The sequence below is a fragment of the Salmo salar genome, chromosome 08 (genome assembly GCF_965601325.2).
Source record: "Salmo salar chromosome 08, fSalSal1, whole genome shotgun sequence".
NCBI classification, from domain to species: Eukaryota; Metazoa; Chordata; class Actinopteri; order Salmoniformes; family Salmonidae; genus Salmo; species Salmo salar.
This window is the reverse complement of record NC_138298.1, coordinates 7,480,089-7,506,630: the sequence shown is the minus strand read 5'-3', so window position 1 is coordinate 7,506,630 and position 26,542 is coordinate 7,480,089. Positions and strand designations below refer to the sequence as shown.

The window sequence follows — 26,542 nt, the reverse complement described above, 5'->3', positions numbered from 1 at the left end:
CAAGACAGTCAGGAAGAGGGCACGACAAAACCTTTTCCCCCTCAGGAGACTGAAAAGATTTGGCATGGGTCCCCAGATCCTCAAAAAGTTCTACAGCTGCACCATCGAGAGCATGCTGACCGGTTGCATCACCGCCTGGTATGGCAACTGCTCAGCATATGACCGTAAAGCGGTACAGAGGGTAGTACATCACTAGGGCCAAGCTTCCTGCAATCCAGGACCTATATACTAGGCGGTGTCAGAGGAAAGCCCATAAAATTGTCAGAGACTCACCCAAGTCATAGACTGTTTTCTCTGCTACCGCACGGCAAGCGGTACCGGAGCGCCAAGTCTAGGACCAAAAGGCTCCTTTACAGCTTCTACCCCCAAGCCATAAGACTGCTGAACAATTAATCAAATGGCCGCCGGACTATTACATTGACCCCTCCCCACACTTGTTTTGTACACTGCTGCTACTCGCTGTTATTATCTATGCATAGTCACTTCACCCCTACATACATGTACAAATTACCTCAACTAACCTGTACCCCCGCACACTGACTAGGTACCGATACCCCCTATATATAGCCTCGTTATTGTTATACAATTGTTTGACTTTTTATTATTTGGTAAATATTTTCTTAACTCTTCTTGAACTACACTGTTGGTTAATGGCATTTTCACGGTAAGGTCTACACTTGTTGTATTCGGCACATGTGACAAATAAAGTTTAATTTGATTTGAAATGTGGCTTGTCCTCGAGGGCCCTCACAGTGTTCTATAGGAGCACCATCGAGAGCATATTGTCGAGCTGCAACACAACCTGGGACAGCCACTCCACTGCCTCTGACAATCTCTCCCCCCCGCCCCCCAATGGACATTTACCCTGCCTCCACCCCAATGGACATGTATCATTGTTACAGTTGTAAATATGTATAAATGTGTTCTGCCCCTGTCCTGCGGACTTCCTACCCCTGCTATAAATTATTTCTATCAATGTGGATTCATACAATTTCTTTCACTTTAGATTAGAGGCAATACCATTTTAGAGTAAGCTAAACTAGAATGAACAAATGTCTAAATTTGAGCACATGACTTAGGCCTAGGCTCTGAGAAAACATAACGTTTTCTATGCTTCTAAAGGCTATTAATAGTAAGCTATAACAAGCTATCATTGTCAAACAGTAATTATCATTATTTTGAGAGAATCCTCTAGATACATTGTCTCCTCTGTATCTTCTAGACTACTTCATCCCAAATGGCACTCTATTCCCTATAGTCCAGTACTTTTGGCCATTTGGGACGCCATTACTGATGAATCAATGTGGGAAGTCACGTGTGCCCTGGACGGTCTTCACAGTGTTAATGCCGCGTTTAAAACAACTGGGAACTCGTGACGTCAGTGATCTTCAGGTCGGAAAGTCGAAGCTCTAGAAAGAGACCCGAGTTCCCGAGTTGGAATTCCGAGCGGGTTGACCGTTCAAATCGACTATTCCCAGTCGGACCTCGTTTTTTCCGATTTCACAGTTGTTTTGAACCCACTAAAGTCGGAGGTCGGAGATTTCCTAGTTTCCAGTTACGAGTTCCCAGTAGATTTGAACGCGGCATAAATACGCTAGGAATTTCTGCTGCCCGTCTGTCATTCGCAGTCTCACCACGCCCGAGCGTTCTTTTCACTAAACTCAGACTACCCTTTTAGTTCTACCATCTCCGGTCACTGGGTGAAGCTCCTCCCGCAAATAGAGAGAGACACTGTTATGAGGAGAAATACAGCAAAATAATCACCTGGATTCTTTCATATCGAGGTATGTATCCGATCTATATCTTCTGCATGCACAATAACAAGTGTGTGTGATGGCCATGTTCACAGCTCAAAATTATGTTCCATTGTGTCTTTTAGTTTATTCAGCCTGTTTCTTTGCAACATAGGGAATTGACAGTCTCTGTATGTTTTACTTCAATGGCCTTGTTCAGTGATGTTTGTTTGGAATTTGCTTTGGAGATTCTTGTTATATTTATTGCATCGTGATCCATGGTGTCTGGGCGCTTGCGTGCGAGCCTCCCTGTCTCATGTAAGGTGGGTTGTGCGTGTGTGCATATTGTTTTGTCAGTCTCGCTATCTCCCCGGTCACACAGTGAACCGCACTATAGGCGTTAAAGACCCTGTGCAGTCAAAAACGTGACAATCCTGGGTTTAAATAAAGTATTGTTTTTTCACTATCTAATCACGGCATGGGGTTGTTCAATTGCAGACATGTATTCGTTTAAAATCTATGTTATTGTTTTACTTTTTATTATTTGGTAAATATTTTGAAATGTGGCCTGTCCTCGAGGGCCCTCACAGTGTTCTATAGGAGCACCATCGAGAGCATATTGTCGAGCTGCAACACAACCTGGTACAGCCACTCCACTGCCTCTGAACCCCCCCCCCCCCTCCCCCCAACGGACATTTACCCTGCCTCCACCCCAATGGACATGTATCATTGTTACAGTTGTAAATATTTATAAATGATTTCCTGCTGCCCCTGTCCTGCGGACTTCCTACCCCTGCTATAATTCACTGGGTATGTTTTTTTTTTTCAGCAAAATGCTATAGGCTACATACATCCGCCACCCTCTCAGAGAAATTAGTAGCACTGCTAGGTTTTACACAGTCAAATGTAACAAATAACTACATTTTTTATAAAGAACTATACAAATGATACATTTGTGACATTAATGTTTAATTTTTTTTTACAAAAATAACTCAATACAGTAATATGAGATCTGCATGCAAAACATTTACATTTGACATTTTATTCATTTAGCAGATGCTCTTATCCATAACGACTTACAGTAAGTGGATTAACCTTAAAATAGATACTTGAGATACCCACATATCACCGTCAAATATACAGGATATGAACATTCCATTTCAGTTGAACAATTAATAAATAGCGTTTTTCATACACATCTATGAACTATTAATCTGAGAACAATAATATAATAAACACACATGAAGGTACCCATAATCAATCATTTCCGATGAAAAAACAAACGTGAAAAATTGGTGGATCTAGCATTTTGGGAATAAACTCTTAATTTCCACACTATGGGGTTGGAATAATACTGTGAAAATTATAATAATGCCCTTTTTAGTGTAATAGCTATTTGAAAAGACAGGCTGACATTTCAGGCTGTTTTGGTGGGATGGAGTTTTGGCCTGCTTCGTGACATCACCAGGCGGCAAATTAGTTTATAGACCAATAAGAAAGGTCTATTAACTAATATTTCCCTCCCTCCCCGTTGTCTCCAAACCTCTCTGCCAATAACAGCTAGTTTTCAGTTTTACCCTCCCCACTCCGACCACTCCAAGACAGTCCTAGCAAAATAATTGCTTGAGAAATTTCTCTTTGCTAAGAAGCTATTTATTTTTAATTTTTACAATTTTAATTGAAAACAATAACAGTAAGATACTTAATTGTTACCCAGAAATGATTTGACATTGAGATAAAAACGTCTGCATTGGACCTTTTAAAGAAAATATTAAATAGTAGACTTCCTTCATTCCTAGAAATCTGCTTGATGTGGTTCTGGTTCATCATTGTTTGTTAGATTTTTGTTGTTGTTGCTTAAATTCCATTGTCTCACTCCCAAAGGAAAAGCATCATTCTCTGTAGATTATACAGCCCCATGTGAACTGCCAGTTCTCTGCAGAGACGGCCACTACTCACTGTAGTGTTCTATGGATCCTCAACAGTTTGAGGCCGTTCAACCTCTATGTGATCGGGACGGTTGAGCTAACGTGCGCTAATGTGATTAGCATGATGTTTTAAGTAACAAGAATATTTCCCAGGACATAGACATATCTGAAATGGGCAGAAATGTCACGTTCTGACCCTTGTAAGAGGTCATTTGCCATAGTAGAGTGGTCAGGGCATGACAGGGGGGTGTTTTGGGTGGTTTTGGGTTTAATGTTTATAAGTGGGGTTTTTCTAGTATTCTATTTCTATGTTTTGTTTTCCAGGTTTTGGCCGGGTATGGTTTCCAATCAGAGGCAGGTGTCTTTCGTTGTCTCTGATTGTAAGCCATACTTACGCAGCCTGTTTTCCTTTGGGGTTTGTGGGTAGTTTTCTGTTTTGTTCCTTGTAACCTGACAGAACTGTTGACGGTCGTTTTTGTTGTTTTGATATAGTGTTTCATTAAAGTAAAATATGAGCACTTCACACGCCGCACCTTGGTCCCCTTTGTACGACCCTCGTTACAAGAAAGCTTATATTCTTGTTAAAACTTCAGCGTCTCATCCCGTCACCGGGATCAAAATCCAGCGAAAAATCATATCGCCAATTAGCATAAAAAAAAAATCATAATAAAAAAAAAAAATATATATATATATATATATATATTTTTTTTATAGATACACCTCTCCTGAATTTCAAAAAGGTTTTACAGGAAAAGCAAATCATTAGATTATGTTAGATGAGTCCATCGTAAAAAGCAGCTTCATAGCCATTTTCCGACCAACCACTTGCATCACATATAATCAAAAAACAGCTAAATGCAGCACTAACCTTTTACAAACTTCATCAGATGGCACCCCTAGGACATCATGTTATACAATGCATGCATTCTTTTGTTCAATAAAGGTCATATTTATATATAAAAACAGCATTTTACATCTCTGTCTGAGGTTGACTACATAATTTCCCCTCAAAAGCGTCCCGGTAAACAATGCTACATTTCCCTAAATTACTATCCTATAACGATTTTTTAAATTTATATTGTCAATCTAACATTTATAGATGAATATCTCTTGAGAACACCTGTCATACCAGATTTTAAATTAACTTTACTGGGTAATCACACTTTGCGATAAAAGGAGATGCGATACTCAGAAAATGAGCTAATATACAGAGCTCGGCGCCATCTTGGAAACAATCGCATGTCACATCTCATCTTGTATAATATTGTCAATAATCGCCTACCTTTAGTTGTCTTCATCAGAAAGCATCCCAGGTCCACAACAGATGTATTTTCGGTCAAAAAGTCCATACTTCACGTTCCATTAGCCTGATGTTGGTAGCGCGTCCTATGGCTCTCTCCAAGCGCAGGGCTGAAGTTCCGGATAAAATGCGATTCTCCCGCATGTAGGTTCGTTCAAACATGTCAAACGTTGTAAAACATTAATCTTCAGGGCCTGTAACACCAAGAGAGCCAATAAGATTCGAGGGGGATGATGTCATGGCCTTTAAAACCGTTTCCAAAGGTGGGGGCAGACATGGCCGCCGGCGTCATAATGGTGATGGCCCATCCCCTGTGACCAATTTCCAACTCGTCTCATTCAATGAGTTTTGACTCTATAAGGCTCAAACCACTGTGAAAAGACTGGCGACATCTAGTGGAAGCAATAGGAAGTGCTCACTGAACCATGGTTAACGGTGTTATTTATAGGGAAAGATGAGAAGTCGAGTCCACAATTCAGAATTCCACTTCCTGTTTCAATCGGTCTCGGGGTTTTGACTGCCATTTGAGTTCTGTTATACTCACAGACACCATTCAAACAGTTTTAGAAACTTTAGAGTGTTTTCTATCCATATATAATGAGTATATGCATGCCCTAGCTTCTGAGTTTGATTAGTAGGCCGTTGAAAATGGGAATGATTTTTTTTCAAAATGCGCTGTGGCGCCCCCTATCCTACGGTATCCTCAAGACTGCACTGTCCAGTTTACAGTAGCTATTACAGTGCAAGAATACCATGCTATTGTTTGAGGAGAGTGCACAATTACTTAAATGTATTAATAAACCAATTAGGCACATTTGGGCAGTCTTGATGACACAACATTTTGAACAAAAATGCAATGGTTCATTGGATCAGTCTAAAACTTTGCACATACACTGCTCCCATCTAGTGGCCAAAATCTAAATAGCGACTAGATTCCTAAGTCATATATTTTCCTTTCTCTTGTATTTCAAAGATGATGAAAAAAAAAACGCATGTTTATTTCTTTGTATTATCTTTTAGCAGATCAAATGTGTTATTCTCCTACATTAATTTCACATTTCCACAAACTTCAAAGTGTTTCCTTTCAAATGGTATCAAAAATATGCATATCCTTGCTTCAGGTCCTGAGCTACAGGCAGTTAGATTTGGGTATGTCATTTTAGGTGAAAATGGGGGAAAAAGGGTCTGATCCTTATTAAACGGTTATGCTTGTTTCCTAGTTTTTATATATCATGCCGGAGAGACGCTCGTCATAATAAATAATTTATAAAAAATAAAAAAAACATATTATAAATTGCGTGCTATGGGCTACAGGCCTGTTGTGGAATGGTCGATGTAGCCTAATTATAGATATGATCCGTTTCTTTATAACATCTCTGTAAACATTTCAAACGTGAGTATGATTCAATTGCTCACCTTCGGTTTAGTGTGGCAATGATTAAAATAAAGTTTCAGAAATTGTTTGATGGTTAGGCTACACAAAGGTATAAAACTATTATAGCCTATCACAGAGCCATATTGCCAGACGATCACGAAATGTAGCGGTGTGACCGGCCACGTTGTGTAACCTTTCTTTAACTAGGCAAATCAGAACAAATTGTTATTTACAATGACGGCCTACACCGGGCAAACCCGGACGACGCTGGGCCAATTGTGCGCCGCCCTATGGGACTCCCAATCACTGCCGGTTGTGATTCGGGAGCCCACGTTACCTTGGTAACTCCATGGACCCCTAAGTGTCTCAGAGTAGGAATGCTGTGGATCTAGGATCAGTTTAGCTTTTTATAGTATAATAAATAAGAGAGGGGTGTGATTATTTCAGTTTTACGATTTGACTTTAATTAACATTCCAAATTGTAAAGGTAAAGCTGCACATAGCCTACATTATTTATCACTATTTGACCTCAGTTGATTTGCATTATTTGCTCTCATCTCTAAATCCGACAAAAAATCTGAACTCATCATGAGGGGCCGCAGTTGCCCGCAACTTTTTTTGGAAATGTATCTGAGGGCCTTCAAAAGAGGGGCCGCTGGCCTCCAGTTTCCCATCACTGCACTAGAAGAACTGCTTCTGACTCATATCGATGCCACGTAGGCCGTTTTCAAATGGATTCCCTGCTTTTTAAAGGCAGTCACTCTTTGTTTTCCATGAAGTTTACTGATTACAATTCTATATATTTTTTTGGGTGGGGGGGGGTTGATCCAAGGGCCTTCAAAAGGGGGTCTGCGGACCTCTAGTTGCCCATCCCTGTTGCTCTTCACATCTTCTCCTGACCCACTAGAGACCTCATTTCTAGTCTGTACAGGCTGCGGCCAAAATGGCACCCTGTTCTCTATCAAATGCACGACTTTTGACCAGAGCCATGGTCAAAAGTAGTGCACTATTTAGGGAATCAATGCCATTTGGGATGCAACCTCAGTCTCTAGTCTCCTCTATCCGGTACCAAAAGGGTTGAGCCAAGACCAAACAGTGGGAAACACTGTCCTAACATGCCCTACCCCTGCTTGATTGACTGTAACAATCACTCCACCGGTTTTGTTGTGACTATTTAGATTGCACAGAAGACATTTTTGGTGTAGTTGTACTGTATAAAATGATCAGCGTCACTGTAAATTGGGTTGTTCTTTTATTTATTCGTCATTTAGTTACTTTGTTGTTTATTATTTGCTGTTTGTCTGTCTTACCACCCCCCCACAACCTGTTCATAATATCATTTATCATATTTATTGTGATATGCCAATACTGTCTATGTCAATACAGATGATGTGGAGTCTTTGGATCCTGCTGGGCACTGTTCTCAGTGTGGGTGAGTTGGAGCTTCCTGTGTATTCCCTTATTTTTTTTTAAAGAAAGAAAAGACAGTTTAGAAATGACAATTAGACAGTTTAGAAATGACAAAGGGATACAGGGGTGGAGAGGGGAGAAAGCTGGAAAGAACGACAATGATTTTAACCCGGTCTCCAGCCGGGAGTTGCATGCGCGTTGCGAGCGGGGAGTGTCACCAGCACCCCACGGCTCTTCCGTTCTATTAGCTCTTTACATTCCACTGAAAGGTCATGGGGGGGAAAAAAACGAGAAAAAAAACGTGTGAGAACACAGTTGATGGACAAATGAAATCCTGGAGGAGGATTCGGTTGACATTTCAAGATTACTGCTACTACTGCTACTACTACGTCGAAGTCATTGTATCTGTTACAGCTCCTGCACCACACCTTCCTACAACACCAACTGCATTAGTTAACAGCAGAAACCTAGTGCCCGTCACTAATGGCACCCTATTCCCTATATAGGGCACTACTTTTTACCAGGACCCATTGTGCACTTTATAGTGAAGATAAGATGCCATTTGGGACAAAGACCCAAGTCAGCAGATGTCAAGGATTTGTAGATAAAAGTTGTTAAAAGGGTTTCAAGCTACATTATCTGTATTTACCTCTGGTTCAGATAATGTTGAATAAAATGTGTTAATCCTCACTTCCACACACACACTCTCTCTCTCTCTCTCTCTCTCTCTCTCTCTCTCTCTCTCTCTCTCTCTCTCCCCACTTTCACTCTCATCCCTATTCTTCCTCTCTTTCTTTCTCGCTCTTTTTCTCAGGTGGCTACGTGGTGCCCGACCTGCACAGGCGTCTGTCCCACGGGCGTCAGCTGAAGATCTACCTCCCGAAGAGTGCTGAGAAGCTGGAGTTCACCCCCGCTGCAGAGCCCCTGAAGACATACCTGTACTGGGAACGTGGATCCCGGTCCACCAGGGGAAAGGTGTCTGGGACAGGAACCGACAGGAACTGGTATCTGGACAAAGTGAGTGACTGTCTCTTTAATTGTCCAAGTCAAATTTCCCCTCGGGGACAATAAAGTATATCAAATCAGATCATACCACCAGAGGTCATTGAGGGGGGGTTTGAGGGGATGGTATCCTACTTATAACAAAAAACACCACTTGGTTTTGACTGGTACTATTAATATTACTTAACACCCGTCCCACCAAGCACCTACCATCCTCTATCTCTTCATTTAATATATTATTAAAACATTTTTGTGAAGAGATTTTAAATGCACTTTTAAATAAAGTTTGATTTGATCGTCCCTGTTAAGTGTTTGACCTTTGCCCCCTGAAGGTGACTTACAAGGACCAGGGGACCTATGTCCAGAGAGACTACTGGAACAAGGAGATCTCCTCACTCAAAGTGGCCGTGACCAGTGAGTGTTTTGCATGTTATTTAAAGGGATATTTCGGGATTTTGGCATGAAGCCCTTCATCTACTTCCCCAGTCAGATGAACTCGTGGATACCATTTTTATGTCTCTGCTTAAGTTTGAAGGAAGTTGCTAACTAGCGCTAGAACAATTGCTAACTAGCGTTAGCACAATGACTGGAAGTCTATAGGAACAGCTAGCATGCTCTAGAGCTAGTTAGCATCGGCTCGCAAAACTACCTCTAACTTACTTCATACTGGACGCAGAGACATAAAAATGGTATCCACGCGTTCATCTGACCCTGAGACTATGGCTATCCCTTTAATTATTGCCCTTTGTTATTGTCAGATAGTGTACAGAACTTTTTTGTCTTGGCCTTTTGTCTCTCTTTTTCTCACTCTTGCTCGCTCCGTCCTTCTTTCTCTTTCCACCTACTATCTCTCACCCACCCCCCTCTCTCTCACCCCTTCATGTACAGTCGTGGCCAAAAGTTTTGAGAATGACACAAATACTAATTTTCACAAAGTCTGCTGCCTCAGTTTCTTTAGATATTTTTGTCAGATGTTACTATGGAATACTGAAGTATAATTACAAGCGTTTCATAAGTGTCAAAGGCTTTTATTGACAATTACATGAAGTTGATGCAAAGAGTCAATATTTGCAGTGTTGACCCTTCTTTTTCAAGACCTCTGCAATCTGCCCTGGCATGCTGTCAATTAACTTCTGGGCCACATCCTGACTGATGGCAGCCCATTCTTGCATAATCCATGCTTGGAGTTTGTCAGAATTTGTGGGTTTTTGTTTGTCCACCAACCTCTTGAGGATTGACCACAAGTTCTCAATGGGATTAAGGTCTGGGGAGTTTCCTGGACATGGACCCAAAATATCAATGTTTTGTTCCCCGAGCCACTTAGTTATCAGTTTTGCCTTATGGCAAGGTGCTCCATCAAGCTGGAAAAGGCATTGTTTGTCACCAAACTGTTCCTGGATGGTTGGGAGAAGTTGCACTCGGAGGATGTGTTGGTACCATTCTTTATTCATGGCTGTGTTCTTAGGCAAAATTGTGAGTGAGCCCACTTCCTTGGCTGAGAAGAAACCCCACACATGAATGGTCTCAGGATGCTTTACTGTTGGCATGACACAGGACTGATGGTAGCGCTCACCTTGTCTTCTCCGGACAAGCTTTTTTTCGGATGCCCCAAACAATCGGAAAGGGGATTCATCAGAGAAAATGACTTTACCCCTGCCCTCAGCAGTCCAATCCCTGTACCTTTTGCAGAATATCAGTCTGTCCCTGATGTTTTTCCTGGAGAGAAGTGGTTTCTTTGCTGCACTTCTTGACAACAGGCCATCCTCCAAAAGTCTTCGCCTCACTGTGCGTGCAGATGCACTCACACCTGCCTGCTGCCATTCCTGAGCAAGCTCTGTACTGGTGGTGCCCCAATCTCGCAGCTGAATCAACTTTAGGAGACGGTCCTGGCGCTTGCTGGACTTTCTTGGGCGCCCTGAAGCCTTCTTCACAACAATCGAACCGCTCTCCTTGAAGTTCTTGATGATCCGATAACTGGTTGATTTAGGTGAAATCTTACTGGCAGCAATATCCTTGCCTGTGAAGCCCTTTTTGTGCAAAGCAATGATGACGGCACTTGTTTCCTTGCAGGTAACCATGGTTGACAGAGGAAGAACAATGATTCCAAGCACCCACCCTCCTTTTGAAGCTTCCAGTCTATTATTAAAACTCAATCAGCATGACAGAGTGATTTCCAGCCTTGTCCTCGTCAACACACACATGTGTTAACGAGATAATCACTGATATGATGTCAGCTGGTCCTTTTGTGGCAGGGCTGAAATGCAGTGGAAATGTTTTTGGGGGATTCAGTTCATTTGCATGGCAAAGAGGGACTTTGCATTTAATTGCAATTCATCTGATCACTCTTAGTAACATTCTGGAGTATATGCAAATTGCCATCATACAAACAGAGGCAGCAGACTTTGTGAAAATTAATATTTGTGTCATTCTCAAAACTTTTGGCCGACGACTGTACACCCTCCTCCCCTCTTTCTCTCACCCTTTTCCTCTAATGCAATATTTTCTTCCTTTTCTCAGCCAGGCGTGAGTACACAAAGTGCGTGGCGGGCGAGGAACTCCACATCTCATTGGAAGGCATCAACCAGGCCGACGCCACGCTCTCCTTCTCAGGTGCCAACGTCAACGTCACCCTGGTGCAGGATGGGGCAGTGGTGGCCCAGGACCTCCCGGACTACTGGAACCGGGTCAAGACCCTTTCCACCAAGATCAGCATCCAGAATGTCAACACCTCGGACGTGGGCCACTACACGCTGAAGGACACGAGAGACCGGGTGGTCTCCATCGTCAGGATGGAACTCACAGGTTGTGGTTTTGCTGTGTTGCCATAGATTGTTAGTTAGCTCTGCAGCGTTACTTCTACTGAGTTATCATGTGTGTGTTGGGAGGGATACATCTTCACTCCAAACCTTGGTCTGCACAGACGCTGTCTGCGTTCCAAATCATGAAAAAAAATCTACTGTTATTTGTCACATGCTTCGTAAACAACTGGTGTAGGACTAGTGAAATGCTTACTTACGGGCCCTTCTCAACAATGCAAAAGGAAAATAAAATAATAAATGTATAATAACACAAGGAATAAATCCACAATGAGTAACGATAACTTAGCTATATACACAGGGTACCAGTACCCAGTCGATGTGCATGGGTATGAGGTAATAAGGCTGTAACGTAACACATTGTTACGTTACAGCCTTATTCTAAAATGAATGACAATTATTTATTTATTTTTATACATTTACCCACAAAACCCCATAATGTCAAAGCGAAGACATGTTTTTAGAAACTTTTTTAAAATACAGAAATATTGAGCTCAGGTGCATCCTGTTTCCATTGATCATCCTTGAGATGTTTCTACAACTTGATTGGAGTCCGCCTGTGGTAAATTCAATTGATTGGACATGATTTGGAAAGGCACACACCTATCTATTTAAGGTCCCACAGTTGACAGTGCATGTCAGAGCAAAAACAAAGCCATGAGGTCGAAGGAATTGTCCGTAGAGCTCCGAGATAGGATTGTGTCGAGGCACAGATCTGGTGAAGGGTACCAAAAAATGTATTCAGCATTGAAGGACCCCAAGAACACAGTGGCCTCCATCATTCTTAAATGGAAGAAGTTTGGACCCACCAAGAGTCCAAGAAGGCTCTAATGTAACAAAATGTGAAAAAAGGGGTCTGAATATTTTCCAAATGCACTGTACATACAGGAAGGGGTAAAGTGACTAGGCAACAGGATAGATAATTAACAGTAGCCACAGCGTATGTAATAAGCACCCCATGTCACCCTATTTAGTACACTGGCCTCTGGTCAAGTGTAAGTAGTAACAAGTCAGAGAGATACAAACTGGTGCTGTATAGAGACAAGTGGTGTTGGCTGTATAGAGACAAGTGGTGTTGGCTGTATAGAATTCTTAGAATTAAATGACCTCTGTTAGGTCATGTTGAAGTTTGAGTACGTAATGGAAATAGACACAGCATCAGGATCCCTTCCCAACGGTCTGGTTTACTGGCCCTTCGTTCCTAATGGCACACTATTCCTGACATAGTGCACTACATTTGACCAGGGCCCATAGTGGAGTAGGGTGCCATTTGGGATATGCATTGTTTGGCTCGCAGCTCACATGTCTCTGTCACTAATTAGTTGGTTATTTGGAGGACTACAGGGCTGCTCAGTAAGCTATGGGGTAGTGGGAAACAGGGGGGTGGGGTGAGAGGGATGTGAGGGGGGATAGAATATAACATGCATAGAGTGAAACACATGTCGTCTGTCAATCACTCCCTCATGTTCCCCTTACGGCTTTGTAATGTCTCCCAAATTAACTTCCTCGTCTCGCTCCTTCTGCATCTCTCTCTCTCTCCCTCCCTCCCTCCCTGCCCCCCCCCCCATCCCCCTCCAGACAAACATGAGAGTGAAGCAGGCAACCCCCTCATGGCCCTCCTCCTCCTGCTTGGTATACCCGCCGGTATCTGCTTCTGTTGCCGGAAGAGGATCTTCAAGAACAAATCCCCCGACACCACCACCATCCAGCTGGACAACCCCGAGACTCTGCACCCCCCTCCCGGCTACAACACGCCCGGAGGAGGGGTGTCCCCTGGACCTGGTGTCCCGGTGAGGGATAGTTACAGTGAGGGGAAAAAAGTATTTGATCCCCTGATGATTTTGTACGTTTGCCCACTGACAAAGAAATTAGCAGTCTATAATTTTAATTGTAGGTTTATTTGAACAGTGAGAGACAGAATAACAACAAAAATATCCAGAAAAACGCATGTCAAAAATGTTATAAATTGATTTGCATTTTAATGAGGGAAATAAGTATTTGACCCCCTCTCAATCAGAAAGATTTCTGGCTCCCAGATGTCTTGTATACAGGTAACGAGCTGAGATTAGGAGCACACTCATAAAGGGAGTGCTCCTAATCTCAGTTTGTTACCTGTATAAAAGACACCTGTCCACAGAAGCAATCAATCAGATTCCAAACTCTCCACCATGGCCAAGACCAAAGAGCTCTCCAAGGATGTCAGGGACAAGATTGTAGACCTACACAAGGCTGGAATGGGCTACAAAACCATCGCCAAGCAGCTTGGTGAGAAGGTGACGACAGTTGGTGCGATTATTCGCAAATGGAAGAAACACAAAAAAACTGTCACTCTCCCTCGGCCTGGGGCTCCATGCAAGATCTCACCTCGTGGAGTTGCAATGATCATGAGAACGGTGAGGAATCAGCCCAGAACTACACGGGAGGATCTTGTCAATGATCTCAAGGCAGCTGGGACCATAGTCACCAAGAAAACAATTGGTAACACACTACGCCGTGAAGGACAAACCCTGCAGCGCCCGCAAGGTCCCCCTGCTAAAGAAAGCACATATACATGCCCGTCTGAAGTTTGCCAATAAACATCTGAATGATTCAGAGGACAACTGGGGGAAAGTGTTGTGGTCAGATGAGACCAAAATTGAGCTCTTTGGCATCAACTCAACTCCGTGTTTGGAGGAGGAGGAATGCTGCCTATGACCCCAAGAACACCATCCCCACCGTCAAACATGGAGGTGGAAACATTATGCTTTGGGGGTGTTTTTCTGCTAAGGGGACAGGACAACTTCACCGCATCAAAGGGATGATGGACGGGCCATGTACCGTCAAATCTTGGGTGAGAACCTCCTTCCCTCAGCCATGGCATTGAAAATGGGTCATGGATGGGTATTCCAGCATGACAATGACCCAAAACACACAGCCAAGGCAACAAAGGAGTGGCTCAAGAAGAAGCACATTAAGGACCTGGAGTGGCCTAGCCAGTCTCCAGACCTTAATCCCATAGAAAATCTGTGGAGGGAGCTGAAGGTTCGAGTTGCCAAACGTCAGCCTCGAAACCTTAATGACTTGGAGAAGATCTGCAAAGAGGAGTGGGACAAAATCCCTCCTGAGATGTGTGCAAACCTGGTGGCCAACTACAAGAAACGTCTGAGCTCTGTGATTACCAACAAGGGTTTTACCACCAAGGACTAAGTCATGTTTTGCAGAGGGGTCAAATACTTATTTCCCATGTGTTTTTCAGGATTTTTTTGTTGTTATTCTGTTTCTCACTGTTCAAATAAACCTACCATTAAAATTATAGACCGATCATTTCTTTGTCAGTGGGCAAATGTACAAAATCAGCAGGGGATTAAATACTTTTTCCCTCACTGTAGATGGTGGCTTGGCTACAAAATGGCACACGATTTTTGCCATAGGTGTCCGGTCAAAACTAGTTCACTCGGGAATATAGTGCCATTTGGGACAAATCCCTTGTAGAAGTTGACCTTAGGTTCTTCCCTCTAATCTGTCTCCCCTCGTCTCCCATGCTGTGCTATTATGATAATGACATTGTTGCAGTAATGCATGTTGTTTTGTAGTTGAACTGTAATAACGTGACGTTTTTTTTTCTGTGGTTCTTGCAGACGTTCTATCATGGCCCAGGCCCAGATCCTAACATGGTACATTATCCATTTATTCTTATTCATTTAACTACATACTGTGGTGTGTTGGTTTGTGCATGCCTTGTGTTTTATATGTCATTGGAATAGATAGTGATTCTATATAAGTGTGTGTGTGTGTGTGTGTGTGTCTGTGTGTGTGTGTGTGTGTGTGTGTGTGTCGTTTTCTTATCTTTGTCTTGTCATGAACCATAATGTGTTGAGTATATAAGTCCTATTTAACTTTGGGAACTGTGGTTGTCCATGTTAGTATCTGTTTATGTACAGTACTTGTATGAGTATATAGTATTCAATTCAAAATACTTTATTTATCCCACAAGGGGTAATTATCTAGGCAGGAGTGCAGATACATAAAAATAGCATCCAAAAACATACAACATAATCACAACTACACAACACCAATAGTGTTTGAGTATATGAAAGTATATGAGTCCCTCTGTTTTACTGAGGGAACTGTGGTGCTCCTCCATGTACAGGAAGGTTACCCTCAGGTTCACCCTCCCCCCAACCCTGGGATGCCAGGCCAGCCTCAATGGACCGGACCACCACCTCAACCAGTGAGTCCATCTCTCCCCTCTCACCTTCATAATTTGTCCTCTCATTTTGTATGTTTGCCCACTGACAAAGAAATTATCAGTCTATAATTTTAATGGTAGGTTTATTTGAACAGTGAGAGTCAGAATAACAACAAAAAAATCCAGAAAAAACGCATGTGAAAAATGTTATAAATTGATTTGCATTTTAATGAGGGAAATAAGTATTTGACCCCCTCTCAATCAGAAAGATTTCTGGCTCCCAGGTGTCTTTTATACAGGTAACGAGCTGAGATTGGGAGCACACTCTTAACCTCTCTAGGGGGGTGGGACGAAATCATCCCACACTATTCAACAGCCAGTGACAAATCAGAGCGCCAAATTTAAAACCACAAAATGTCATAATTCAAAGTTCTCAAACATATGACTATTTTACACCATTTGAAAGATAAGACTCTCCTTTATCTAACCACATTGTCCGATTTCAAAAAGGCTTTACAGGGAAAGCAAAACATTAGATTATGTCAGGAGAGTACCCTGCCAAAAATAATCACACAGCCATTTTCAAAGCAAGCATATATGTCACAAAAACCAAAACCACAGCTAAATGGAGCACTAACCTTTGATCTTCATCAGATGACACTCCTAGTACATTATGTTATACAATACATGCATGTTTTGTTCAATCAAGTTCATATTTATATCAAAAACCAGCTTTTTACATTAGCATGTGATATTCAGAACTAGCATACCCACCGCAAACTTCCGGTGAATTTACTAAATTACTCATGAATAACGTTCACAAAATACATAACAATTATTTTAAGAATTATAGATACAGAACTCCTTTATGCAATCGCGGTGTCCAGATTTAAAAATAGCTTTTCGGCGAAAGCACATTTTGCAATATTCTGAGTACATAGCCCGGCCATCACGGCTAGCTAATTTGACCCCCACCAAGTTTGGCCCTCACCAAACTCAGATTTACTATAAGAAAAATTGGATTACCTTTGCTGTTCTTCGTCAGAATGCACTCCCAGGACTTCTACTTCAACGACAAATGTTGTTTTGGTTCCAAATAATCCATAGATATATCCAAATAGCTCCGTTTTGTTCGTGCGTTCAGGTCAGTATCCGAAGGGTGACGCGCGAGCGCATTTCGTGACAAAAGAATTCAAAATATTCCATTACCGTACTTCGAAGCATGTCAAACGCTGTTTAAAATCATTTTTAATGCTATTTTTCTTGTAACATAGCGATAATATTCCAACCGGGCGACGTTGTATCCATTCAAAGGCTGAAAGAAAAAAATGGAGTAGTCTCGTGGACGCACATCTCCAGTGTCACTGTTCCCAGCCTGACCACTCACAAAATCTCCTGCTGTTTTTCGCCCAGAGACAGGAGAGACATCATTCCACTTTCTGGCTCCTTCTGAGAGCCAATGGAAGCCTTAGAAAATGTCACGTTACAGCAGAGATGCTGTATTTTCGATAGAGATGCCACAGAAGGAGAACAAATTGTCAGACAGGGCACTTCCTGTATGGAATCTTCTCAGGTTTTGGCCTGCCATATGAGTTCTGTTACATTCACAGACACCATTCAAACAGTTTTAGAAACTTTAGAGTGTTTTCTATCCAAATATACTAATTATATGCATATTCTTGTTTCTGGGCAAGAGTAGTAACCAGTTTAAATCGGGTACGTTTTTTATCCGGCCGTGCAAATACTGCCCCCTAGCCCCAACAGGTTAAAGGAAGTGCTCCTAATCTCAGTTTGTTACCTGTATTACATTTACATTTACGTCATTTAGCAGACGCTCTTATCCAGAGCGACTTACAAATTGATGCATTCACCTTATGATATCCAGTGGAACAACCACTTTACAATAGTACATCTATATCTTTTTTGGGGGGGAGTGTTAGAAGGATTACTTAATCCTATCCCAGGTATTCCTTAAAGAGGTGGGGTTTCAGGTGTCTCCGGAAGGTGGTGATTGACTCTGCTGTCCTGGCGTCGTGAGGGAGCTTGTTCCACCATTGGGGTGCCAGAGCAGCGAACAGTTTTGACTGGGCTGAGCGGGAACTGTGCTGCCGCAGAGGTAGGGAGGTGAGCAGGCCAGAGGTGGATGAACGCAGTGCCCTTCTTTGGGTGTAGGGACTGATCAGAGCCTGAAGGTACGGAGGTGCCGTTCCACTCACAGCTCCGTAGGCAAGCACCATGGTCTTGTAGCAGAGGATCTGATGGTTCACAGTATCAAAGGCAGCAGATAGGTCTAGAAGGATGAGAGCAGAGGAGAGAGAGTTAGCTTTAGCAGTGCGGAGAGCCTCCGTGACACAGAGAAGAGCAGTCTCAGTTGAATGACCAGTCTTGAAACCTCACTGATTTGGATCAAGAAGGTCATTCTGAGAGAGATAGCAAGAGAGCTGGCCAAACACGGGACGCTCAAGAGTTTTGGAGAGAAAAGAAAGAAGGGATACTGGTCTGTAGTTGTTGACATCGGAGGGATCGAGTGTAGGTTTTTTGAGAAGGGGTGCAACTCTCGCTCTCTTGAAGACGGAAGGGACGTAGCCAGTGGTCAAGGATGAGTTGATGAGCGAGGTGAGGTAAGGGAGAAGGTCTCCGGAAATAGTCTGGAGAAGAGAGGAGGGGATAGGGTCAAGCGGGCAGGTTGTTGGGCGGCCGGCCGTCACAAGTCGCAAAATTTCATCTGGAGAGAGAGGGGTGAAAGAGGTCAAAGCATAGGGTAGGGCAATATGAGCAGGACCAGCGGTGTCGTTTGACTTAACAAATGAGGATCGGATGCCGTCAACCTTCTTTTCAAAATGGTTGACAAAGTCATCCGCAGAGAGGGAGGAGGGGGGGATAAAAGACACCTGTCCACAGAAGTATTCAATCAATCAGATGCCAAACTCTCCACCATGGCCAAGACCAAAGAGCTCTCCAAGGATGTCAGGGACCAGATTGTAGACCTACACAAGGCTGGAATGGGCTACAAGACCATTGCCAAGCAGCTTGGTGAGAAGGTGACAACAGTTGGTGCGATTATTTGCAAATGGAAGAAACACAAAAGAACTGTCAATCTCCCTTGGCCTGGGGCTCCATGCAAGATCTCACCTCGTGGAGTTGCAATGATCATGAGAACGGTGAGGAATCAGCCCAGAACTACACGGGAGGATCTTGTCAATGATCTCAAGGCAGCTGGGACCATAGTCACCAAGAAAATAATTAGTAACACACTACGCCGTGAAGGACTGAAATCCTGCAGCGCCCGCAAGGTCCCCCTGCTCAAGAAAGCACATATACATGCCCGTCTGAAGTTTGCCAATGAACATCTGAATGATTCAGAGGACAACTGGGTGAAAGTGTTGTGGCCAGATGAGACCAAAATGGAGCTCTTTGGCATCAACTCAACTCGCTGTGTTTGGAGGAATGCTGCCTAAGACCCCAAGAACATCATCCCTACCTTCAAACATGGAGGTGGAAACATTATGCTTTGGGGTTGTTTTTCTGCTAAGTGGACAGGACAACTTTACCGCATCAAAGGGACGATGGACGGGGCCATGTATCGTCAAATCTTGGGTGAGAACCTCCTTCCCTCAGCCAGGGCATTGAAAATGGGTCGTGGATGGGTATTCCAGCATGACAATGACCCAAAACACACAGCCAAGGCAACAAAGGAGTGGCTCAAGAAGAAGCACATTAAGGTCCTGGAGTGGCCTAGCCAGTCTCCAGACCTTAATCCCATAGAACATCTGTGGAGGGAGCTGAAGGTTCGAGTTGCCAGACGTCAGCCTCAAAACCTTAATGACTTGGAGAAGATCTGCAAAGAGGAGTGGGACAAAATCCCTCCTGAGATGTATGCAAACCTGGTGGCGAACTAGAAGAAACGTCTGACCTCTGATTGCCAACAAGGGTTTTGCCACCAAGTACTAAGTCATGTTTTGCAGAGGGGTCAAATACTTATTTCCCTCATTAAAATGCAAATCAATTTATAACATTTTTGACATGCGTTTTTCTGCATTTTCTGTTATTCTGTCTCTCACTGTTCAAATAAACCTACCATTAAAATTATAGACTGATCATTTCTTTGTCAGTGGGCAAAGTGGGGATCAAATACTTTTTCCCCCTCACTGTATCTCTCTACCCCAACATCTCTCTCTCCCCCAACCAGTGAATCCATCCATCTCTCCTTCACTCTTTCTCTCTCCATCTGTTCATTATACCAGTATGGTTATTGTTAGGAAATCCTCATAGTCCCCCTGTCAGGTGTGAAACTCCTCAGGAGAAGAAACAAGGAAGACAAAGAGTGTGACCGTGTTGTTTTGTTGTGGTTTGTTTCAGTGCTTCAACCCAGGCTACCCCCCCCAGGACCCTATGTACCCCCCTGCCCAGCCCCCACAGTGGAATGGCCCACCACCCAATCAGCCACAGTACAACCCTGGTGCTCCTCCGATGGTAGGGATTTATACTCTTCTCTACCCTACCCTCTTAGAAAAAAGGGTTCTTCGACTGTCCCCATACAAGAGCCCTTTTTAGTTTCAGGTAGAACCCTTTTGCATTCCATGTATAACCCTCTGTAGAGAGGTTTCTACCTGGAACCAAAAAGGATTATCCTATGGGGACAGCCAAAGAACCCTTTAAGGTTCTACATAGAAAAAAATGTACTAAGAGTGTACTCTTTTCTATTCCACTCTATGCTAATCTACCCTATTCGATTCTATTCTACACAACTCAACAAATCAGCCCCTACTCCTCTTCCCTCTATTCTACGATCTAACTCTGCCTCCCCTCTGAGCACTAACAGTAGAGTGGGCCTCCTAACCAGTACCCTGTGGCGCCGATGGCATATCTCTATTTAACCGTTGCATAGTGTCTTTTCTCACTCCACTTCCCTCTTTTCCTTTGTGGCTGTCATATTCCGCTCTGGTTTTGATCCTTCTCATCTCAGAGTGTAGTTAGTAGGTGTGTGTGTGGAAGCTTGCGTAACTGTGTGTGTTTCAGGGGTATGCGCCGGTGATGTACAGCGCCCCCTCAGGGAAGGAGGAGATAAAGATGGAGAACATGTCTCCTGCTGATCCCCTCCTTGCCCATCCACCACCCCAGGTCAGTCCTCACTCACTCTCTCATACGCACATACACCCTCTCACACACATATACACACACACCTTCTGACATTGTTCCCCCCCTCCAGGTCCCCCCGCCCACCTCTGAAGCTCTGCACTCCACAGACGGAGCCTTCCAGTTCAACATCGACACCGGAAAGAACCCCCCCACCAACTTCCTGTAGAACGCCTGTCATCGGTCCAATCGGGAGCGGCCTTAGTAATGTTGCCACAGCGCCGTCCCAATACGGTTCAATGGCTTCCTTTGCTCATATCCTTGACTGTGACCACTTATATAAATGGGGAGAGATAGGAGAGGAAGCAGTATGTTGTAGATGTAACTGTGACCTAGACATTTCCCCTCAGATCACCTATCCAGCCTTTTCTGGTGAGTGTTGTACTGTTTTCTGACATAAGACATATTATTATACCTTTAAAAAGGCATATTTAGATGACCCCCGTTAAACCATGGGGCCTGTTTGCGATTCAAACTAGGGAGGTGTTAAACAATGGAAGTGTTAATGAATTTCCCAGATCCATTCTCACAGATACCTGTTATTTGGTAACGGGGTCTGTGAAAAAAACAGGTTTCATTACTAGGTTTCGAGGTGGTTTTTAATGTACCCAAGTTTTTTTTACTCCCTACCCCTTTCACATATACAAAAAAGAAAGTCACCAAATGTAAAAAGAAGGGGTTTTGTCTCTGTGTAAATGGGATATTAGTGAAGGAAAGGAGATCATTTAAAAGTATTATTTCCTGTATAGCTGTGATGAAGTCAATCAAAATGTCTGGGGAAAAAACTCCCTACCCTTCTCCAGAAGTGTGCACTGATTCACTCCCTCTCATGCATTTAAGCATTGGATTGGTGCAAAAATGGCTTGAGGGAGTTTCCACCATATTCCCAGTCCATTTATTTTTAGAAGGGGAGTGTACAAGAGAATTGGAATGTAGCCCATAGAGAATGATAGAGGCCTCTAGTGGCCAAAAGGCAGTATTAGCATGGGCAGCGCCATTGAGGGCTTCCACCAATTTAATGTACGGCATCTATCAAACACTCTGGTCGTGTTCCCCTGCGGAGACGCTGCATGCATCAACCAATGGTTGCGTGCCACGTCATAGACTTTACCTTCGTGCACAGTCGATAACATGTGGTTAGCCGATACGTAAAATAGCTACCCAAGAGTTGTAAGATCTGGCATTCGTCAGCAACGTTTGAGGAGAGGAACACAACCGATAACTGCCTTTCAGGGTTCTACTGGAACCAAACATATTTATATTTAAACAGTGTGTGTGTGTATGTATATATATATATATGCAAATACGATCAGAAATGCCTTTACTTGCCAAAGTATAGCTATTTGTCATTATAAGCATGGTGCATCATTTTAGTTCTACATATGAAACTGTCATTTCAACAGGGTATGTAGTCAAATAACTGTTCAGGAAGCTTATTAATACCCTGGGAGGGCGCCATTTTATTAAGATGTTATACAACATCTGCACCCCCCTCAAAAGTAGTGCACTCTAGGGTGCCATTTGCAACACATATCATCTTGGTTTAAAAGAAGGCACATTTTGGTATTTAAATATAAAATCCTATATCATTTTTAATGTCTTTTAAATAATGAAGCACTCCTGAAGGTTTTACAGACAGTGGGCGCGTTCGAGCGGATCACTTTTGTCAAGTCGGTGGCCATCGTTGGTCACCACCTTTCAAAGTGTGATGCATTATGGGGATAAAAATTATCCCACTTGTGCCTACATGTCGACTGCATGAACTCTACAAAAACCATGTGATCAAAGGTCATGAAGTTTTGACTGCAAGTTCCTGCAGTTGCTCTTCACCAACTTCATCCATCACCTGCATTGTGGGATGCTCGATTGTCAACCAATCATTAGGGTGTTTTTGTTTGACCCACACGAATGTGACCAAAGACATGACTGAAACAGGAACCAACTTTGCCTTGATTTATGTAAACAGTGGACATATACAAAATTAATGTGACATGAGTCTCATTGTTTGTACCATGCGAACACATGATTTCAAATTATGATTGTGTGATATGGGAGTTGGAGACATGATTATGTTAACGTTATAAAGGAATACTTTTATAACAATGGCAACACTGCTATGTTCATCTGAGATTTGTGGTAAAACCACGTGCCCAACTTTTGGCTGTCGCAGTTGCTCCTCCTCGAATTTCGTCTAGTCGTTTGCTTAAGCCTTATCACGCACCCAGTGCCTTCATCTCCTCTACCAAGGGGAGATTGTCCTGGGGTGTATTCATAAGTGCACAATGGAAGCAAACGGTAGCAAAACTTTTTGCAATGGAAACAAGCATTTATTTTTGGGGGACAAATTCAGTTAGTCCATACCAGTTACAACCTGGTTGCTTCCATTAGGTTCCTAATGAATGTACCCCTGGTCAGGTCAGGGGGACAGGAAACTAAATTTTACATTATTAGATTCAGGGACAGGTCATTTCCTGACCATGTAACCAGAACAGGAAAAACTCCTGGCCCTAGTTGGTCAAGGGGATAATCTCAATTGGAGAAGGTCAGATGCCGCTTGACCACGCTTAAACTTTTGGAGTCACTTTGAAAATGTTCTTCCAGAACTGCTTTTCTCACCAACTGTCTCATCCCCCTACACGCACACACTTTAAAAGGAACGGACAGATCTCAAATGTAGTTTAATAGGAAGTATGTATCCGTTTGTTTTATTTGAGAAGTTGTTTGTGTTGTATGCTGCCGTAACTGGAAAGGAGTGGCTCAGGCTTCCCTGTGGCTCAGTTGGTACAGCATGGTGTTTGCAACACCAGCATCGTGTGTGTGCGCAACGCCAGGGTTGTGGTTTCGATTCCCACGGGGGGCCAGTACAAAAAAAAAAATACAAAAAAAAAAAAAATGCATGAAATGAAATGTATGCACTCACTACTGTAAGTCGCTCTGGATAAGAGCGTCTGGTAAAATGTAAATGTAAAATGAAAGGTGATCAGTGTAGACAAAATTTCCAATGCCATATCGTTAGACCTTATGGAATGTTTAGTGTGTTTCTATTCTACGTATATCAAAAGCATTTATAGTAGAATAGTCTGTACGACATGCATATATCCACCTCAATAAACAGAAAACACCATACTCTGTCCGTCTGCTTCCTTTAAAACAAGCCAATCATATTTGCTGTCAATTCTGTTTCACACACAAATTAACTAAGATCTTTATGAAAAAGGCAAAGTGCTTTTTTTTTTTTTTAAACAAAACTTTATGTACAACGTCCTCGTTACAATCCTAGACCTAGATTAATGTACAAAACAAGGCCTTTCAGTTCCCATCCATCCACCCCTCACTTCTCTTTCCTCCTCTCCATTTCTCTCACTCGTCTCTCTAGCACCCTCACTTGATCCTCCAGGTAGGTTTTGTCGCCTCCGGTGCCAGAATGCCCGATACCCAATAGGACGCAGACGCTCACCAGGCCGGCCAATCGCAGCGCCGTAGTCTCTGTTCCAGCACTGCGGTCACTTAGAATCAGGCAAAACAGTCCTAAAACCACACCCAGCTTCAGTAGCCACAGGACCCGCCTCAGAGTGGACGCCACCAATCGGAAGGCCAGGGACAGCAGCCAGTAGCCAATGAGAGCCAGCAGAAGCCACTGACTGATATAGACCACAGCATCTGGGGTGATACTGTTAACAGGCATTTCAACTGGAGGAGAGAAAGAAAGAAATACAACATGATATTAGTGCCTTTTCTGGCCTGGCAATCTTAAAATGCTCCCTTCACTTGTCTCCATTCCAAGACTTGGCAAAAATGTGGTCTTAGTATGTTGCAATGTAATTATTGTACCGGTAGTTATAGTCACAAAGCCTAGTAGGTTACTGTTGGCAATGTGGAGAAAAAGGTTTTCCCGTCTGGCGCACACACCTAATCCAGGGCATGTCTGTCAGTGGGTAAAGGGCTCCCTTGGCAGGTCAGACTTTCATCCGGTTTTGTGTTACGTCTCCACAGAGATCAATTACAGTAAATGATACTGCGAGTGTACCATTGTACTGTATATGGGTTGTGTGTTGAGATGTTGCATGATGTGGGATCAATCAATAGAATGATTTATTTGAAATGATTGTTTTTGTATTGACAACTGTCTGTTCCATTATTGAATAGTGCACTGGTTATCAACCCTGGTCCTGGGGAGCCACAGGCTGTGCAGGTTTTTGCTCCAGCCCCGCTCTAACACACCCGATCCAACTAGTCAACTGCTCATCAAGACATTGATCAGGCGTGTTAGTGCTGGGCTGAAACAAAAGCCTGCACATGACATGCTTTAGTTCTCTGGGAACAGTGTTGGTGACTGACTAGAGTATTGCAATAGCTTTCTGGGCCTGTATTCCTAAAGTGGGAATAGGAGTGCTGATCTAACATCAGTTTTGCCTTTAATATTATAATGAATGATCCTAGAGGAGCAGCTCTTTACCATCAACTCCTGCTGCCATCAGGAACTGGGCGAGGTACTTCATAACCACATTCACTCCACTGGCCGCTGCCTCAGCCAGATACTTGAGTCCCTGAAAGAAACACTGATAGGAGGGGCGAGAGAGAGTTGATACAGGGTTCTGTTTGAGGCAAACACTTGGGTCACTAAATACGGAACTAAAACAAGCGTGCATAAGGGCTCCCGTATATGGCCGACTTGTTGCTACTTGCACCTACATAATTCGACTAAAGAACGGACATCATTAGACTAAGAATGTATGATTCGAACTACTGTTAAATTTAACTTAGAGCAGGCTATTCTTTGTTCCTCACCTTCTGTGCAGTTTCAACGGACCGCGCCCCGACAAGGTGGACCAGGTAACCGTGCGCCTCCTCGGACAAATCCGTGAGCGTCTCCCGGAGGACTTGCATCATTCCCGGGGAAGAGTTGAATGACTTCTCGAAGCGACTATTTTCTCCCGAACAAGAAACTACCATGGTGCTCAGCACACACACGACGAAAGACACTTTCATTTTTTTCAGACGCCTTATGTAAAGTCAAACAATTAAAAAAAACATCCAACGTCTTTAAATGTAGTTGAATATGGTTTCACGGCAAAAATATATGCTACAACAATCTAAACTGGCCACTCTACGGACAGAAACATATTGGCTACAATGTAGCCTGTGTCTTATATATAGCAATAAAAAAAAAAGTTTCCAGGATATAGCAAGCAGGCAGGCCAACTCAAAACGTACTACAGTAGTTGCGTTGCCTTTCTTCTTCATCATCATCATCTTAAAATGTATTGGCGAATCGCAATTGACTGACAAGTGCATACACCGCCACCTACTGTACTGGAGTGTGACGACCTATCATACCACTCACTATATTCTCTTAAAACCTGTTACGGCTAGACGTTCCGCTAATTTCATCCGTGGAAATTGCAGAGGGCGAAATTCAAATTAAATTATTAGAAATATTTAACATTCGTGCAAATACACATGCAATATGTCAAAATAAAGCTGAACTTCTTGTTAATCCAGCCACCGTGTCAGATTTCAAAGAGGCTTTACGGCAAAAGCAAACCATGCAATTTTCTGAGGACAGCACCTCACCATACCAACACATGAAAATCATATTTCAACCAAGCAGGTGCGACATGAAAGTCAGAAATAACAATATAATTCATGCCTTACCTTTGAAGATCTTCTTCTG

At 43.1% G+C, this 26,542-nt stretch overlaps 2 protein-coding genes across 2 annotated transcripts; one reads left to right on the top strand and one right to left on the bottom strand.

Moving 5' to 3' along the window:
• The first annotated feature begins 1,392 nt into the window (after positions 1–1,392).
• LOC106609894 (uncharacterized) lies at positions 1,393–23,992 on the top strand. The gene is made up of 11 exons (XM_045722685.2): positions 1,393–1,784; positions 7,723–7,768; positions 8,561–8,763; positions 9,081–9,162; positions 11,266–11,550; positions 13,143–13,354; positions 15,182–15,217; positions 15,694–15,774; positions 20,092–20,205; positions 20,752–20,853; positions 20,942–23,992. Exons 2-11 carry the CDS (start codon positions 7,723–7,725, stop codon positions 21,035–21,037), a joined length of 1,257 nt encoding a protein of 418 aa, XP_045578641.1. The 5' UTR covers positions 1,393–1,784; the 3' UTR covers positions 21,038–23,992.
• On the bottom strand, positions 23,541–26,186 carry LOC106609895 (voltage-gated monoatomic cation channel TMEM109). The gene is made up of 3 exons (XM_014208940.3): positions 25,657–26,186; positions 25,325–25,427; positions 23,541–24,558 (listed from the first exon to the last, which is right to left on the bottom strand). The coding sequence occupies exons 1-3, from the start codon at positions 25,855–25,857 to the stop codon at positions 24,200–24,202; spliced, it is 663 nt and encodes a 220-aa protein (XP_014064415.1). The 5' UTR covers positions 25,858–26,186; the 3' UTR covers positions 23,541–24,199.
• Between the last annotated feature and the right edge of the window lie 356 nt (positions 26,187–26,542).